We start from the raw sequence: 19,683 nt of genomic DNA on the forward strand, positions 1-19,683 counted from the left end.
TCTTACTACGACCTGTTAATGGAAAATGTAAGGTCTTTAAGTTGACTGAGAGACACAGGTCTTTTCTTGGCTGGCTGCATCATAACTGGGAACATGATAAAGAGGATCTAACTATGTTGGTGTTAATACATGTTGGACTTGCCATAGCAAAGTAATATATACAAGGGATAGTGGATTTGCCTGCATGGTGTTTTAAAAGTGTATTAGTGTAAGTACTGGTTTTCCTATTACTTGGCACTCTCAACTCTTTTTAAATACCAAATTCACCATGGACTTAAATAATTAGAACACATAGACATGATAATATTCCTCCTCCTTTTTCTTGCCCTATTTCCCTGTATCTTTCCTTTCTTTTCCTCCCTCATTTTTGAAACAAACAAGGATATTAAGTACCAAAACTCCATTAGTACAACATTGCAGTTGAGAATGAAATTGTCAGGATGGCTGCTTATGGTTCCCACAACAATCATAACTAGGGTAAATGGCACATATGTATTAAGACATAAAACACAAATATAGCAATATGGAATATTCCTTATAACACATTATGCATGCCGTGGGAGCCATCACTTTGAAAATCTTGACTTCTGTGTTTTTAAAATCTCTTTTGAAATGTAACATTAATGTATTTTTTCCTTTCGCATGTAAATTCTTTTCTGTGCCCACTGGTGATAAAAATCAGGTCATGAATGCCATCTTGGTATCCGTGTGAACTCTGCATAGCAACCAGTCCTTCTCCTTCATTTAATGTTTTTGCAATGAAAACTGATACAAGAAGAAATAAATAACAGCATGCAGTGAAATGAAAAGTGTAAAAACAGTGAGCTCCCATTACAGTCACATTACATCTTAGTAAGTTCCAAATGATCTCTGATAAATGTTTTTAGAAAAACTGATTGAAATATTACTTTCTTGGCTTACAGCCACGTGTAAAGGGATACTTAAATTACATTTCTGTTCTGCTGACTGGTAAGTGTCATACCATTTTGCAATCTAGCCGACCTTTGGTTCTTGTACTGTCGTACAATTGACAGTTCCTGTGCCAAGGCCACACCATGTAAATGTCAGGAGGTTACTAAAACCCCAGTTTACTTACTGGGCAGAAGTAAACTCACAGTGATGGCTGAAGCTAACGTCACCAAGCTGCTATGGCAGCATAATAAGCCTTGCTGTGTTCACTAGTCCAGTGGTGGCACTCCTGTGCTGTCGTCATCTCCTTTTAGCCTGCTTCCAGTCTCATCCTTCCTTTATCCTGTTTGATTCGGTTCTGATGTTTGAATGTTTTAGCTGTCAGCCAAATGAAGACTTTCATATGTAACTTACAGGGCCAGGAAGATTGACCTGAAACTGGTCATGCAAGGGTCTGATTATTTCTGCTCAGTTGAAGAAGATAGCTCCACTCTCTATGTCAGTGTTACAGTCATGCTTCAGGCTTTCTACCATCATCCTCCTCTTATGACTCTCGCTGAAATCAAGAGGAGTTTGCATGGAGCAGCAGGATAGTTTGTAATCAACAGCAGGGTAGTGCATTTACAATGATTTTGTTTAATTTACTATAATTGGAGTTGAAGTGCAAAAATCCTGTTTAGTTGTATCTTATTATGATAAGAAGTTGGAATTTTCATAAGGGTCTGTGATATCTTGGTGTCCAGCTTTCCTTGGAGGTTAATGAACGTTTAAGAGTCTTTATTGTCCTACATTTTGAGCAACTGCAGTTTAATGTTGATTAACAGAATGCTGATAGGACTTTTACAGTTTTAATAGAGATTTGGTTTTGTCCTTAAACATACATAGCCCATTCTTGTCTCATTTTGGCTGGTGACTTGTTTCCTGTATTATGGTAGCTCTAAGCAGCTCCTGTCAAAATGTGGAGGATGCTGGATAAACACAGGTTAAAAAGCGTTTCCCTCATCAAACAGGATGCAATCCACTTCATTTTGTAATTCTAGTTAAAATGACAAATTAGACTTTAAAATCATGGTGTTACCCGAAATATTTGAAAAACAACTACACCTTTTCATGGTTTCACAGGTGTTATCTTTGCAGCTGCTGATAATCTTGCATTGGTGTTGGAAGATGTCCTGTGAGACAGTAGCTCTGACAGCCACAACTTCAAGACTCCTTGCTTATAGGTCAAGATGAGGTTGACTGTTAATAAAACCAAATATTTTTATGGTCATATACTAGCAGGGAGGTCCTAACTTGTATGTTTGTTTTCCATGAGCTGGCTGTCTAACTTAGCAGCTCTCTTCAGGAGAACCAAAGTTCAGAAGAGGCGTAGAAAGAAGAGAGAAATATTACTGTTCTTTGGAGTTTTATCTATTTAGTTGTTCTCTGACGCAAAAAGTATCCCTTGGATGTAACACTTACTGAGATCATAGGCTTGAGGCAGGTTCAGATCTCCACGCATGCTGGAGTTTCTGAGATCAGGGCTTTTCTGGCACAAGTCTCAACTTGAGACAAACCTAGCTTTGGTGGTGGTGTTTAGCCGAGCCTTTAATATATTGGACTGCATGGTGTATTTATATGAGTTGCTGGTGGGCCTGTTCGTGGTCCTTCCTCAATTATGAAAATTTCCTAAAGAGAAGTTATTTAGAGATTTAGAGGACAACCTTTACTGTGCCCACAAGTTTTCTGATTCATTACAACTATGGACCTACTTCAGAATAAATTACAGCACTGAACTTACTGCTAGATACTTTATTTTTTGAGGTATGCAACAGTTTTATTAACTTTCTTTTCTGTTGCACTTTTAGGGGAAGAAAATGAAACTTGTCAGGTTATTCTGTATGTCTTGCACATGCATATAAAAGCCAATGCTCACCTGTAAGAGCTGTGAAAAATCACCTATGCAATGTAGAAACCTAGGCAATAGCAAGAGGAAAAAACTTCAGCCCAGTTAATCCTGTTCAGCAAAAAGAAATCCAGCCGACATTCTGGAAGTCTGAATTTTAAGGAGAAGACGGAGAACATTGCTCAGAGATACAACTATTTTAATTGAAGTATTTTTGGAAAATAAGTAAACTCTTTAAGGCAGCTGAAGCTAATTTCAAACAGATTTTGTTATAAAATTATTTTTTCAAGTCCGCCCTTAAATTTAAGATATTGCCATAACCTTTATACTGTCAGGTGATTACTCATTTAGTCACAAAGAGAAATTCCTTATGGTAAGAAAAGTTTTGGTATTTTAGACTGGGATTTTTTTCATTTCTATAATGGGGTGAAAGATTTCACTCCATCATACGGATTTGTTTGAAAGTCGTGCGTTATTGAAAGTCCAGTGATTCTCCAGCAGAGTTGCTAGTGTGTGATTATTTAAACTTGCTCGTGCTGGTATCTGCTGAAACTTGGAGTATCTGTAAGCTTGCCTGTAGTCGGCACCTATATACAACAAGTCCCTGGGTGTTTTAACCACATTTTGAAACGGAGCATATTTACTAGGGATTTTGTGGTTTGGGTTTTTTTTGTTTGTTTTAATTAATACTTATAAACCAATTTTCATAATTGTTTTGTGTGATTTTGAGATATTGTAGCACTTATAATAGCGTTTGTGGAATAGTTCCTTTGCTTTATTCTTCTGTATGAAACTGCAATTTTCCCCTCTTTCCCTGTTCTCAGTGTTTCAAATTGTACAGCAGATACAGGTTTTTAACGAACATTCAGTCAGAAGATTTGTTTTGCTATAGAGTATGTCATAAATTAAACAAAACATACAGTAAGCTAGGTTTATTTCTTTTATTGTCTTTTGCAGAAAGTTCTCGGGCAGATAATTTTTAGTGTCAGAAGAAAAGACAAGGGCATAAATTCTTGCCATTGCACTTTGACATGTTACAATAAAACATGCAAAGAATAAGGTCTTTTTTATTAGGAACCGTGATTTGCAAGAAGGATCGTAGTTCCTTAGAGCTGGACTTACAGTGACAGGAATGGTTATTGACTTGCCCTTTCTTGTAGTTGTGTCATGTTTCATCAGCCTTTGAAATTCTTGAAGGTATCAAAATAAATCCTGAGGCTCAAATACCATAGCATTACATATTAAGAAATATTGTCCAAACAGATTTTGTTTCACGCAAAATGATGGTTTCAATTCTTGCAAGGGGAGGGTCAGCCTAGGCTCAAAATATGATTAAACAGGTGAAAAATACTTCATTCACAGGTGGACTTTTTTAAATGTTTAGAGAGGGGAAAAAAATTCACTGGATTACGTGACTGAATACTACCAAAACATTCATAACCAGCCAATATGAAATTTTAGTTAAAGAATTTAAGGCAACTGAAGTTCCAAAGTACTCATTCAATTCTGAAATCTTAGAGGTACCTTCTTGAATTTTTATGAAAGCCTTTTGGTTTTTCCAAAGACTATTAAATGAAGGTCCATTGAACAGTCTTGTTTAAGGTTCAGGCTGGGACCCAAGCCTGGAAATACATCTTTGCTTTAAAGAATCTGTAGCGTAGAGCTGTCTTTGATATATATCACTTTGTCGTAGTCGGTTAAGTCCTACTGCCTCCATTTTTCTTCTTCAAATTTCATAAAATATATTCTCTACCATTTCAGTGTTGTGCTTTATAATCATATTTTTGTTTACTCTATGATACTGAGCAAAGCAATGAAAAAAATGTGATGATATGGCCATTCTGCAGTGGAAATTGAATATATTACAGATGATGGAACTTCGGTCCAGCACTTCTCTCCTGTAATTTAAATCTCAGTATTTTTAGATTGTTGATGTAGTTAGTGGTTTCTAGTGCCAAGTAAGACAGATTGTTTCACAGCAGGTAAACACAATTTTGGATATTATAAAAGTTTTCTTAAAATCATATTTGAACTTGTGGAGACTTCAATCTGTATAACAAGATTTAAAGTATTCAAAAAAACCCTCACTGTTTTTCTGATTGTTTTTTGAATGTCCTTTTTGATTAAATATATATATTTTTCTACTTTAAATTTAATAGGACATATTCCTTGGAGACATTGGCTTGAATATTTGATTTCTGCTGTGTATTCATTGCTCTCTTTTATTAGTTCATGTGTCATGAAGCTTTCTGGCTAGGCATATGTGGAGTGGCCAATTACATTTTTAACAAAACTGCTTAGTGCACTCTCATACATATGTCATAATTTCTTCCCTGAAAACCACAAACAGACATCGAAACACTTTTTTCTGCCTTTTCTTTTGTTCATAATGTCACATGGAGCCTGGAATTACCCACTGGAAAAGGCAAACACAATGCAGAAACCACAGGGTTTCTGGCAAGATACTTTCAGAAGCCAAAGCTGCAAATCTATGAACTGGCACTGCTGGTTCTGTAAACCTGGGTTTCTGCCTTTTCTCTCTTGACTGTTGTAACTGCTTTTGAAGAGGATTTCTTCCTCTCACTGGCCATTAGGGTAATAATATAAAATACCTGATGGGTATTTTATAGTTGGATTTTTTTGTTTGTTTCTTCAGGAATTGATTGTAATGTCTAGTATGTTTTACTGGTGCTGCTCATGAGGAAACGTGATGTATATCAGTACATATCTGAAGATGAGTTTTAACATAGAGAGGGAATCTCTAACTATATTTTAACGTAGAGAGGGAATCTCTAACAATATTTCTAGAGACGGCAAGGGAATTGACAAAAGATCTAAACATTGATTTATTTGTTATTTCTACAAGTGAGCATAAGCTGAGGATATTTGGCACTTAAGTGCTTGGAGCATTGCACAGAAATATGTAATGGTTTCATTTGCTCTTACAGCATGCATTTAATAATGAGCCATTTTAACTTCTAATTTATATTTATAATTGGCATTTTTCTTTTTTCTTTTGAAACCATGGCAATATACAGCATTGAATACAATCCATAGCATGCTTAAGGCTTCTTTTTGTAATGTGTGGTATTTACTACTTAACTGCATTGCCTGAGACCAGCCAAAATGGGACCAACAAAATGGGATTAATGTATTTACACAAAATACAAATATGCATTTATTAAAATGTAAAAATATATAAAATGTATGATTTTTATATAAATATATAGATATTCATATCTCTTATTTGTGTTTATAATTTCTCTGTCATATTAGGACAGTAAGATAACATCTCTGCCTTAATTATCTTTTTCTTCAGAAAGGCTTCAAACAACAAGAAAACAGGGGGATGTGGATCTAACAAGAAAAAGTAGTCATTCTCAGGAGATTCAAAGATTTAAAAACATATGTCCAGATTTGATTGCAAATTGCCGAAATCCTGTCTATACCTCTTGCAAGATTTTAGAGAGAATAGTGGTGTCTAGCAAAATAAGCCTGCTTGATGAGATTTTTGTCTACGTAAACTGTTCTTGCTGGACGTTGTTCTCCTAAGTCTATTAATATCCAAAAGAAGCCATCAACTAAGCATTTGTGTTCCAATATTTTTTCTCATAAACACAATCAAGAAGAAATTTTAAGAGTGTTCTTATGTTGATGAAGATAAATTAATAAAATAATATATTAAAAATCATAAAATAATCTTGTACTGGTAACCCTCAAAGGGTCTAGCCTTTGTTGCCTTTGGTAGAGGAGACGAGCTGTAACTATACAAGTTGGTTGGAATATGAGCTTGGAAAACTTACTCTGTATTAAAACAAACTTGATACCAATTGTCTTTGAATATGGAGAGTATAATTGCACAGTTTCTGAGCAGCAAAGTTAAATGGGGGGAAATATAATGTTGTGGGGTTTTTTGTTGTTTTTTTTTCTTAAACCTTATATACATTTATAGCTTGCTGCTTTGTTGTTTTTTTTTTTCTGGAAAGAAGAATTTTTCTTTAGCTGCAGGCTAGTTTTGTTTCAGAAAAATGGTATTAGGACAAATAGGAATAGCTACTATGTTTAATTCCAGTAATCAAAAGAGACTTTTAGAGGGAAATAATGTGGTGGTTTGGTGTGTGTGGTTTGTTTTGTGTTGTTTTTTTTTTCTTTTTTTCTTTCAGTTCTTATGTGAAAGCTTTTTGCTCTTTTGCAGACGGTGTTTGTCCACTGAGGCAGTTCTAGTGGTGAGGCGCAGGTCTGTTTCATCAGCATAATGCCGCTTGCTGTTAGCAATTATTTTCTTTCAGGGTTTGCCAATTAAGCTAGCGCTAGTGAAAATGCACCTAATTTGTCAAGAAATGGCAGGATGAAATATAGGTGCCATTATATAAATTGGGAAGGAAAAAAATTGGGAAAAGCATATGTGAGACTCAGTGATGCTTGGTCCATTCCTGCAGCATTCTTGTTCTGGTTCTACCTCCATCCACTGGTGATACTGGAAGAAATGTAAAGCAATTGGTCGTAAGTTACGGGCTGTCCCATGTCCTGAGTATTATGTATTTAAAAAAAAAATTTCTTTGGGAGAAGCTGCCTAGAAAGTTTTGTGCAAAGAGTATGTTAGTAGTGTACAAAATTGTTTTCTTTGCTTTGTTTAGGGTTTTTGGGTGTGGGGTTTTTTGTTTGTTTGTGGCTTTTGTGTGTGTGTGTGTTTTGTGTGTTTGGTTTTTTTTTTTTTCCTCCTTGGACTCAACTCGTTTGTGTTTGGTTATTAGTGAATGAGGCATGATGGCTTAGCTGGCCACTTGTTTATTACCTGCAGTCTGCTTAGACTGAATTCTTCAAAGGCATGTATGCTTAAAATGCAGACTCATGGTGCTCAGGTCTTCTAGTAAAGTCCTTAAGCTTTAGGAGGAACTGAGTAAAGAAATAGGTTAAGTTGAGCTTATAGTTCTGTGTGTAAAGCAAAATGGACTTAATCTGTGGTTACCTGAGAGGATAAAAATGTCAAAGAGAAGGCATTGAAGGATAGCTTGACTTAGAGAAACAAAAAAATGTTTCAGGAACTCCTGCATTAAACTAAAAAATACATATATATTTTGTTCAAACTAAAATGAATGTAAGCCATATATTATTTCAGATTCCATTATCTATAACAGTGTATCACTGTGTGCCACAGACGGCTTGGATTTTCTCATGTAGACTGTGCTGGATACCTGTATTACCACCACTTCAGTCTATGACAACTCCCAGACTCTGCAGTAGCTCTGATTGCCCTCGGCGCTGCTGAGACCCCTCTGTGGGGAACCCAGGCTCATTTATGCTGTGTGGTTGATCAGTGTTTCATACTGAAAAGATAGTATTCCTTCTGGGATATCCTTATGATGTTCACTGTCTTTAAACTGGTTTTAGTGTTTGTGAAAACAGAGCTCCTCTAGTGCATTCACCACTGCGCATCAATGGGTGGAGGAACGTCTGTCTGCACAGAGTGCAGTCCTGGTGGAGGAAGAGGGTGAGAGAGATGTAAGGAAACGTTGGAGCAGACCGTCAATGATAAAAATTAAACTAGATGTAGATAGTAATGGAAATGGTGTACACCTGTTTAACTGGTGATTAAAAGGAATTGCCTTCTTTACGTCTCCTCATTATTTGCTGTTAGGTTTACAAGTATTTACCATGGGAGGAGAGAACTACCAAGAAATCAGGAAAGCTATTTAAAATGAGGAACGACTATTGGCACAAGAAGAAAAATATAAAAAGTATTTGATGTATACAATGAGGTAATGCAGAAGATGTCCTGCCAAGGCAGTGAGGTTCCTGAACATCCTTACAGTAAGATTACTAGAGCATCCTCCCTAGACCCCCTCTAATCCTAAAACAACGCTGTCGGTCTCTAAAGAGGGCTTTGTGATACAGTTATCTTTGGTAGCTGATAAATAGACCTGATTATCTGGGAAGATCAGTTTCAGTCCCCCTTTCCAGTCCCCCTTTCCATTTGAATGGTGTATTTGCCTATGTTGGCTACTCTTTTTGTTACAGGATTTGAGGAAAATTACTTTTGTATATTGCAAGGAGACTTGTGTGCGTTGAAAGGATGGCTGGGAACCACTGTGTCTCTGTGTTTGGAGTCGCAGGAGCTGTGCTGTTTTCTACCACTTAACAGACAGACCAGTGAGTTTAATGACTTTGATTTTAGGAAAATTTGTCAGGTTTATGCCTGGGAAGGTGATACAAATTGGCATGTTTGAAATGCGCAAGGCTGTGGTGAAGGCTGGGCTAAAGCAAACAACTCATTGCAAGGGTGCCAATTTGTACACCTGATTAGCTTGTTAAAAGTTTGGGTGTTACTCTGTTCCTAGTAAACTTGCGTGATTGACATTTATTAGCCAGATCACTCAAAGCCTCATATCTTTCCATGCTGATCCTGGAAGACTTCAAATGGTCATCATGACAGATAAAAGAGCATTTTTTTTGAGCCTTTTCTTAAGTATTAAAATAAAACAGGCTCTCCCTATAGGCCATTTATATTTCTTTTCCCGGGTAAAGCTTCTAGCTTTGCAGAAATACAACAAGCTGGAGGGAACATCATCGTTATTGCTTGGCTGAAGATGGTGACATTGACATGAGGTCTTCTGACAGGGGATTAAAGTGGAAAATATTGGTGGCAATCCGTTAGGAACAAGAGGATCCCTTTGAAAAAAGGAATCGGGTGTAAAGCACAAAAAATTGCTTTGTTTCTTTTTTGGTTGTTGTTGTTGTTAGGCTGTTCTCATCCCTGCTGTAATTTGTAAATACTGGATTTCACATGCAGACTGGGAGGAAAGCTAGTGCTATTCCAAGATAGAGGCTTCAGCTGGGATGCTGCTCCTCATGTCATCTAGTTGCCTCTTTTAAAAGACAACTGGTTGTTACATAGGATCTGAAACCTGATCCAATGTATTTCAGTCCATCCCGTTTTCATCAAATTTGACCACTATTGCCACTGGTTGTTGTTTGCTGGCCTGCTTAAGGTGGGTCAGTGACCTCTGTGCCGGTGCTTGTACACAGATGCTCATGTTTCTACAACTCCTGGAAAAAAAAAAAATTGCATCTGCTGACAGTCTCTGTTAAAGTGCCAACAGTAAACGAGTCTAAAGAACCTTTTACAACCTTTTACCTGCAAAGGTCTGTGGCACGTAGGAGCAGAAAATGTAGGCAATCACTATGTCTATTTTTGTAGTGATGATGGAGAGGGGACAAAGTGAAGACAAGAGGAGGTGGGAAATAAAATAAGGCTTCAAACATTTCCTTTAAAAATATTTTTTGCCCTTTTTTTTAAGGTTTAGTCTTTAGTCTTTTAACAACCAGTGAACTTGTAGGATTTCACAGCCTTAATTTTTATTTTATTTAAAAATTTTTTTTTTCATACTAACGCATTTTGGTGTGAGAGCTGGCATGGATTTTACCCTGCTATGCTAATACGCAGCAGCAAACTTGGCTTCCAAGTGCATATGTGTATTTTGGTGGGAAATGGGGGAAAACAGTGAGAAGGAACACACGGTACCACCTGTCAAATGATGTAGGTCCTGGAGACTAGGACTGGCAACTGAGTAGTAGTGTATTCAAACTAAAACTCTAGGGTTTATTTTACTTGCCTTTTTTGGGGGTTGTTGGTTGTTTTTTTTTTTTTTTTGTTTGGTTGGTTTTTTTGTTTTGGAACAGTAGGTTTTATATCCTGAAGATTTTCTTTGAAGCCACCACAGAGAGTTGAAGCTTTTATTTTCAGTGTGAAACCTGAGATTTTCATAGATTTGCTTGATGGTAGGAACTGGAATTTTTAAGTAAATGTCAAATAACAGGAAGTTTATGCTTTAAGCCACCAGAGTTTGGCAACATTGAGGGCTGTGTGTACTGATAATCTTGAGATAATGCCGTAGTCCACTTCCAATGGTTTCCAGTCATCTGATGAGTTAGTTAGCAATAATGAGTCAAAGCTATCTTTATACGTATGGGTGAAGTATATATCACATAGTGGAAATCATGACTGACATCTCTACTTCCAGCTCACGGGCTTGTACCTGCGAGCCATTCATGCGAGTGGAGAATCGCTATGGGATGAGAAGGATCCTGATGTGTAGGTACTGCCAACATCAGCCAATTTGCAGTTATGGGAGCCGTTCAAATGATTTTACCTCTATGCCTAACAGCTTTATTTGGAGAAAAAAACCTTGGGTTTCACTCTGGTAGGGTTCAATCCCGCCTGCTGCTGCTGCCTGCTCTTGGTTAAGAGTATGCTGTTTGGCCTTAAAGCCTGCTCATCGTCTCTTCTGAGAGAGGACATGTTGATGCTTACTGGGAGCGTAAGGATCTCAAAATTCCTGCTTCAGTATGTGATACCTTTGAGACCATCAAAACGTTTCCTGATACATAATACAGAAAGGGCTTACTCTCCTGTGGTGGGCTCTTAGGGTTTTGTCAGATGTGTCTCTGTTTAATTTCAGTTGATGGTCAGCTATCAGATGTTCATTGAGGAGGGCTTTCTAATGTCTTTGCTCATTTTTCTGTTCTGTTTTTTTTGACAGCTCTTCTTCTGGGTATAGTTTTTAAACTTTTGCATTAAATTAAGTGTATTCCTTACCACAGACTTTTCTTGGAATCTACGTGGTGTGTGTTGTATGAACGTATGAGACCATACGCGCCTTCTTCCATCCCTTTCTCTTCGAGCTCTGGCAGTAGCTGCTCAAGCTCAGTAGTACCCTCAGCTTCTAAATTGAAAATCCTGGTGATGAAGAAAGCAATTTAAGAAAAAAAAAGAACTTCCATCCCACAGTGTATGCTGATCAGCTGGTGCTTATAAATTCTGTACAAACATTATATTTCCATTAAAGTGGTTCTGTAAATGGCTTGGTGGGCACTTGCATTTCCTGTTGCATTGCGGTGTGCGATACTCGAGTTGCTTTAAGGAATTAGAGGCTGAAATTTTGCCGCAAGCTCCTGTAGACCGCTTCTAAGATCCCAACACCCCTATGAAATTTTGCTTGCTTGCAAATAAAGAAGGTGGTTTTTGCCTAGCAACAAGCTTTGCAGTTTCTACCTGAGGATCAAAACCGCAAGTGCGTTTGCTCAGCCTTTTGCGTCACTTTGGTACTGAAGGTTTTGACAGTCAAATCATCGCTGACATTTCTGTTGATGTGCAAGAAAGAGAATAATCCAGTATGTTCTTCCACAGCGGTGCTGTCACTGCAGGACTGACAATAGTAGAAAGTGCATTCATCACTGAGTAACCAGATATCCTGGAAACATGCGAGAGAGAGAGACGTATTTTTCAATCAAAATGTCTCACCCTTAATGGATATTTTCTGACTGATTCCTTTTTGCTATTTATACTCCCCCCTGAAGTATTATACAGAAACCTGAGTCCCTTTGAAAACCCACCCAAACAACCAGAAGTGTATTTTACGTATTGTAGTATGTAAATGATTAGTCATCACTTGTAAATTGCCTGATGGAGGAGGAGGAGGAAATTTATATTGAGGGAAGCTGAAGAGCTCGATTGTGACTGCTATATGTCTCAGTTCTTCCTGACTTTTTCCCCCCCAAGAGGATAATTAAGAAGGATTTAAAAAAAAAAAAATCATCCCAAGAAACATTGTCATTGCGGGTTTGAAAAATGGTAGCTGCACACTGTAAGCTTATTTTCCACTTGCTTGTATTTTCTTGGGGAAATTTATGGGTGGTTTTTGTTGTTTTAATTTAAGAATCTGTGGTCTTTTCATACATTGCCAATGAAAAATGTTGGCATCAGAGATTTTAAGTGTAACAATATGGGGAACTTAGTTTATGAAGAAATATGTCTTTGGTAAAGCATGATAAGATTATGTTGAGCATCTATGGCACAAGACCAGAAATGCTGTTTATTGGAGTCTTGGCAGATCTCTTCACTTGCTGGATGATACCCTTTGTTTGGTTGGTTTGTTGTCTGGTTTTTGTTTTGCTGTGTTTTGTTTGTCTTATGAATAGTTAATTCACAACACATGGTAACACAGAATAATCCTGAAATTTTTTTTTTGTGTCCTGATTTTGGTACAGATATCTATTTCTCAGTTAGTTTTGGAGGGTTTTGATTGCAACGGTCTATCCCCTGGCTGGCTTTTTTCCAGGTGAAACTGTAACGCACTGTATTTCCTTGGGGGTTTTTTGGTTGGTTTTGGTTGATCTCCACCTCCCCTCCGCTTTTGGAATTGTGAGGGAAAGGGTTAATGGAAGATGGTTATGAGGAAAGGTTTTTCAGTCAGTGGTTTATTCACTCTTTTCTCTCTGAGTATTGGCTCCATGAAATACATTTGCATGTGGTTGAGTGCTTAAGCATAATTTTCCATATTGTTCCTCCACTCCCATCACGATTCTATAAGTATGTTTGCCAATGAGATAAAATTTCTGAAAATGTCTTGCAAGAAATACCAAAAAGCGAGTGGGAAGACTTACGTTGTACAGCTGTACTTTGTATTGCTCTGTACAAATTATTAAGTGGTTTGAGGAAAAGAAATATTTTTATGTATATAAATTTGCAGCTTGGCAGTGGTCGTTTATAGAACTGCCTGCTGGTCTCCTCTGTGTGCCTGAGCTCCCGGAGAGAGCAGGACTTGATTTTTGTGAAAGGCTAAATTCCATTTCTGGTGCTTGAAACTCAGCTCTTTTAATGTGGTGAGTTCCAGTGCGCTGCCACATACTGTACAGCAATTGTAACCATGTGCCTCAGAAACAAGGAGTCTGATATGAGGGAGAGAATTTTCAGCTTCCCCCCCCCCCCTCCCCCCAAGTAGCAAGATACATGTTTCCTCCTGTTTGCTGTTTTTGTGTATTTGGAATAATTGCTTCAACCGTGATTCATGTGCAAGCCTTGAGAAAGAGGTGCCTGTTATATCAAGACAGTTCGGCACATGGCCATGGCTTGTAAATCAGTCCGACTCATCCCGATATGCTCCTTTTCTGTCAGATCAGCTATTCAGCTGGCAAAGACAATCCTGATGAAAAGCATAAATTGCATCGCTGAGGCAACTTTTTCTTCAGGTTTATTTTCCAAACCGTAACCTGGACATCTCCTTTTTCTTCCTCACACAGTGCCTCAAAAGAAAGTTTTTTCTGGTGGCCATTGTTCGGGGAATAGGATTTCTTCCTTCTCCTGCTCCTGTTCTTGATCATTTCAACTTTTATTCGGCTTATTATATGAACATCTCGATTCACTACCCTGGCAAAGGAGGTCACTTTCTAAAAGCACCCACCTAGCTGCTTTTTCAGTAGTGTTTGACTATTGAAATTTTAATTGGAGCAGAAGCCGTAGTTAAAAAGCAGGCAAGTCCTTTTTCCTCATACCCTCATTGATTTCTGTTGAAGCAAACAGATGAGCGTATATATAAATATGTATATATGCTTTTTTTTTAATGAAAAGTGCTGGAATTCACTAAAAAAGGTTAAAATTGAAGTGACTAATCTTCAGTGCATAATGCAATTGTTAATTTTAGCTCCTTGCGTAGGAGCTGTTATGACTTGAACAGCCGGCTCTAGCCTTCATTAGAGAAGAAGCAGGCAGTTTTGAGACAGGTGGAGCTGGATCAAGCTGTGAAAGTGATTTGCTTGAAGCTGGTCATTAGTGTTAGAAATCTGGTCCTATCTATTCCATCCTTAACTTGTACCATGATCATTACCGTTGTTGTTATTTACTTTTCATCTTTTTCCAGGTTGACTATGATCCGTCAAACTCTCTGAAGGACCAGCATGGAGATTGGCACTCTGAACTGCTAATGGGGACATGGGACTCACGTTGTCGTTGATCATTTGTGTGGACTTAACCAGCAAAGAGCAACAGAAGACGTTAGAAAGACAGTGGGAATTATAGCAGTTTTTCAGGTAAATGGCTTCTTTGGTGCAGCTGATAAACTATGAGTGTAATTGTTTTTGTGAATACTGTATAAGCATGTAGATGAGCTGCAGGGGTAATATGCCCATGAAGAACTTGTGCATGCATGTGCGTTTCTTGATGTAAATCCTTAACAAATTAAGAGTGGTTTAACAGACCAGTTTCAGGTCTTGCCATTCATCGTGTTTTGAATTTTTAGCAAAGCGCTTCAAGTTTCAGTTGTAACTGCAGAATAGCCAATACCATGGGACTTCCTGGGGAGGGCGGTGGGAGGAAGGAGAACGACTTGAAGCTTGACTTGGCTTACTGTGAGCTAATTTGTGAGCTTCGTATTCCAGTCGGTTTATTTATGAACTGTGTAGCTTCATTTCTTGTGAAATCCACAATCCTTCTCAAATGGGAAGATGATGTAGGTAAGGTTTTATTATTTTATTTGCTTACAATGTCAAAACAAAAGCAAAAATTCGAAGTAGTAAGCTTTTAAAACTCAGTAGGTCTTATTTTTTCACTTAATACATAGCTTAAAAACCATGAAGGTAAGTGCTATCAGATCTGTTGAATGTTAAGTACAAGAAACAAGTAAATAGTAAGTAAAAAGAAACATGGCGAAGCGTGGTTTTGCTTAATAGCCGCTGTCTCATTGTTGAGAAGTGGCAAGGTATTGCAAAAGACCCTTTCTGAAATAACTCCCTTTCTCAACTGCAGTTGTTTTTCCTGAAGATACTTCTTAAGCCAAATGGATGGGGAAAGAAAAGTTAAATTATTCATGAGTCTCATTTGACAATTGATCAGTGGGGGAGGCTTCAAGAGGGAGCTGGGGGGGGGGGGGGACGGGGGGGGGGAAGGAGAGAGAATATAATAATAGGCTTTAACTTTGAAAAGCCTTTAAAGCTTCTGTACAACAACCCATTGTGAGCTGAGAGTAAATGCAGTTCAGTTAAGATATCTTTATTAGAAATACCTGCCAAGGGCTTCCTGTAGGATTTTCATAGTGCTGGAGAGTGACATGGGGTTTGGGAAGAGGCTTATGATTTTAATAATGGAGCTGTCAGTTTGATGCCTGAAAACGTTGACCCTGAGAGTTTTATTGCCAAATTTAGATTTCATAGTTATATTGAATTATTGCTTCTTCAAATATATATGTATTTTTTTAAACTGGTAGCGGGCACTATGGGCTTCTGCTATGTACAAAAACCATGGTTGGGTGCCAAAACCAGTGTTGTTGCTCATGCTTGGTTTTTATTTCTTTTTTTGTTTTGTTTGGCTATTCTTCTTTTATTTAAAAAGAAACAAAAAAAGATGGGGGGGGGGGGGGGCGGGAATCTAGAGGAGGGGAGCACTGAGGTGCTAGAGACCTGGAAGTCTGAATGGGTCCTTCCTGACTGGTGCCGCGGAGCTCTGTAGCAGAGAGTCCCTCACCGTCCCTGCCTGCACCTCTGCCTGCACCTCTGCACGCCCGCGGCTGGGCTGGGAGAGACAGGGCTGGGCAGTCGCAAGGGAAAGGCTTGATATTCCCTTACCTGAAATCTGCTCTCCAGCAAGACTCTGTAGATCGGAGCTCTGCTTGTTTAACCTGACGCAATTCTTCTGTTATCCAATGTTGTCAATTCGGTACATCTCTTCAGCTGGGACATACATAGCTTTCCACTCCTGAGCTGCATATTTTGGTTTGTTTATCAAAGGAAATGAAATTACTTACTTGGGAATTAAAAATAAATAAATAAAAATTCACCCCCAGTGTTTTTTTTTTTTGTGTGTGTGTGTGTTTGTGTCGTGATATCTTGACCTTTCAGGTCACCAAATCTTGTTATTTTAATTTCTGTCTGGAAGAATGTCTGAGCAAGGTAAATTGAGCCAGGAGACAGCAGAGGAAGCTGCGAAAGAGCAGGAGACTGCCATCTCCGAAGCAAACCCGGACAACTGTATCCTTAATAAATCTGAAAGCTTGGAAGTAGAGGAGAAGGAAGAGAAGCTCAGCGATGCCAAGACAGAGCTGCAGGTAAGATGGGAATAGTGAATGGGCATGTTAAATATCAATGTGTTACCATTGCCTTTCCATTTCTATGATCTCTTTCATTGCCTATGCTTCTCCTGTTTTTTCTCTCGTAATTTTGAGACTGTTTCTGTTTTTTTAATTTTTTTTATTTATTTTGGGTCCTTTTATCTCCCTATAAAATAAATGCTGTTATTTGTTATACCTTTCAAGCTCTTTAGGCTGCTGTCCATGTTATTAATTTTTCTGAGAAGTTAATTCCTAGACGTCTGTGTTAAAGCTGGGTGAAATATTTGACTGTTTTCCCTCTTTGGGGATTTAGAAAACTACCTTGATCTCATGAATTTACAGGTAATACTAATGAATAATTACTTAATGTGTGGTTTGGTTTGTAGGTGTTACTGCCAACAAAAAGTTGTTATGCAAAGCCTAAGAAGGTAATTTGATAAGAAGACTTTATCGGATGAGGGGGTTTTAATCCTTTTTGCTCAATCGAATATAAAAATAAAGGGGGAGACTACAATTTAAGAGGAATTTGGAGAGGGGGAGCATTTACTTAAGTATGCCTTTTCTTACATTTTTATTATATGCAAAATTACAGAACACTGTGCAGTGTGTTTTTGTTGTTTATACCTGTTCTTAAAATGAATAAAGTGAGCAGAGATGATTCGTGGTTTTCCCTGCTTTCCAGACTGGGTTTGGGGAAGTTGTTTTTGCAGTCAGCAACTGATTAAAATATCATTTAGAAGTGATTTAGTCTCTTTATTTATTGGTAATGCTCTTGTCATGTGTATTTTCCACTGAAGTGATAACTGCTTCTCTTTTTTGCTATACCTAGAAACGAGGTGCAAATCAGAACCAGCAGAAAAAGAGATCCAAGGTAAAGGTCCATCTCTGTTTGGAATTGCATGCCATGGTAGGATAAAGAATTTCAATCAAATGTCTGTCTGCAACTGAAATGATGGCCTTTCATCACTTGTGTGGTGGTTGGGGTTTTTTTTTGTTTGTGTGGGGTTGTTTCCTCCTCCTTACCCCATAATCTTGTTGCACAAAGGCAGAGGACTTCCTCTAGATGAAATGTGTCAGGCTTCCCTTTATTTATCCATCATACTTTTATGCTGCTGGGCTCTCTGCGTGCTTGTGTGTGCCACTGGGGAAGGAAAAAGCTCGTTCCTTTTGCTTTAGTAATTAACGTTTTTGTTTTAATTTTATTTTAATGGACTAATCTTGACATAAAGAAGCAGAGACTGACTAGCTCCCTAAGGGGGGGGAGGGGAGGGGGTAAAGGAGCTTCTAGGAACAAAAAAAAACCCCAAACCCTTTTTTTAACTTTCCAAGTGCAGATCCATAGACCTTGCACGTTTTATTGTCTGTGTTCCTTGGCTATAATATTACTAGAAGAAGGGGGGGGGGGGGAACCCAAACAAACCAACCAACCCCAAAAACAAATGACAGAAGGAACCTTTGAGGTTAACTTTATGTTAAATTACCTTCGCTATTGGATTATCTATTCTTTGCTGTTATGATTTTTGGTGGAAGTGAGTGAAATGTAGCAGAAATGATTAAAAGCAAAAAGAAACCTACCACCTCCCCTGTGTGGCAAATGGCTCATTGCTTAGAATCCTTTTCTGCCTGCATCACAGGCAGATACAGTTTTGCTGGCTGGGTGGGTAGTAGTTATTTGGAATATTTAGGGACAGCCCATGTGTGCAGCTTATGTGACTTGGGGTCAGTAGTAGTGTTCTCTGTTCTGTTTTCTCTCTGTCTTATTCAGTCAGGAGCTAAAGGAAAACTCGTCCGGAGTCTTGCTGTGTGTGAAGAGTCATCCCCTCGCCCGGGAGCGGAAAATATTCATGATAATCAGGTACACTTGCAATCATTGCTGTTAGCTGCATGGTTGACCTCCGTGTTCAGTTGCATGATTATGTTACTTAACTGGGCATTTAACAATGTCTTTCTTGGGGGGGAAAAATTACATCTGACAATGAAAACGTTTTTATGAAGTTATCTGGTTTAGCGCGAACTTTATTTTGAAATATTAGTTTTACACTATATCACAGGGTGTTGTTTGCTTTTTTTTCCAGACCCCCTGAAAATTTCAGCAAATGGAAAAGAATTCAAAAGAATTCAGATTTTAAAATTAAAAAACATAGTAACGACCAAAAAGAATATTAATATGTTCTTTTCTCTAAGGCTATCTCTTTTGAGGCTGCACCAGATACAGTTATGAATATGCTCTGGTTTCTGGTTCCTCTGAGACTCCAGTTCATATCAGTGTCCCCCTTCACATAAAATTCACAGGTCCTTTGCTCTCTAAAATACCTGAGTAGAGCCAAGGATGCCTCCTACTGAATGGCATTCGTTTTCTAAACTCTTGGTGTAGATTTTCCAGTATCGAAAAGCGTGTATTTTAGTTTATCTGTACTGGTAGTGTTGTATTCCCAGCAGCTGGTAGAGTTCTGTCCCCTGCACCGCTTGCCTCTGACAATAACACTGGTGGCAGTCTTTGTAGACTAACTTCAAAAAATACCCCAAAAAGCAAAAGTAAAAACCTTAAATACTCTTCTTTGCTTGCCTGGTAAGAGCAAGGCTTAAAAAAAAAAACCAAAACCAAAATATCATGAGCACTGCCTATAATTTGTGAGATGTTTATGTGCAAATGAGATCAGCAATTGAGAGAGCTTGAGCAAGTGACTTCTTGTGAGCCTAGCACAAAAACAAAAAATCACATTTAAGTGTACTTTCTCACCATTTCCTCTATTGACTTGAAATGAAACAAATCCAGCTCTCCTCCTAGCTCATAAGTATGGAGTGGAGGTTTTTCTATTTTTCTAATGTTTTGTTTTGTTGTTTTTTTTTTTTTTTTTTTTAAGACCAAAAACCAGGTTGTTTAGCAGGGGGACGTCTACATGTTCTACTGCTCTACAATGATGCTTTATGCAGTAGATGGGCAGGTTATTTTATCAGTTGTTCTGTTGTAGGTATACGCTTTCCGCTTAACTTGCGTTACTCAAGATGCGT

At 38.1% G+C, this 19,683-nt stretch overlaps 1 protein-coding gene across 26 annotated transcripts in view; it reads left to right on the top strand.

Moving 5' to 3' along the window:
• Positions 1-19,683, top strand: part of ARPP21 (cAMP regulated phosphoprotein 21) — a 205,695-nt gene that overhangs the window by 83,363 nt on the left and 102,649 nt on the right. For 17 of the 26 annotated variants that reach the window (XM_075493425.1, XM_075493428.1, XM_075493422.1 and 14 more), the window contains 5 exons: positions 14,491-14,659; positions 16,463-16,668; positions 17,058-17,099; positions 17,501-17,542; positions 18,437-18,526. In XM_075493425.1, coding sequence (XP_075349540.1) covers positions 16,501-16,668; positions 17,058-17,099; positions 17,501-17,542; positions 18,437-18,526 — 342 coding nt within the window. In that variant the 5' untranslated portion in view covers positions 14,491-14,659; positions 16,463-16,500. Of the gene's footprint in view, positions 1-1,257; positions 1,522-14,490; positions 14,660-16,462; positions 16,669-17,057; positions 17,100-17,500; positions 17,543-18,436; positions 18,527-19,683 lie in introns of those variants that run through there. The other 9 variants (XM_075493432.1, XM_075493433.1, XM_075493434.1 and 6 more) reach the window with 3 other exon arrangements.

Source organism: Mycteria americana, chromosome 2 (genome assembly GCF_035582795.1).
Source record: "Mycteria americana isolate JAX WOST 10 ecotype Jacksonville Zoo and Gardens chromosome 2, USCA_MyAme_1.0, whole genome shotgun sequence".
Lineage (NCBI taxonomy): Eukaryota > Metazoa > Chordata > Aves > Ciconiiformes > Ciconiidae > Mycteria > Mycteria americana.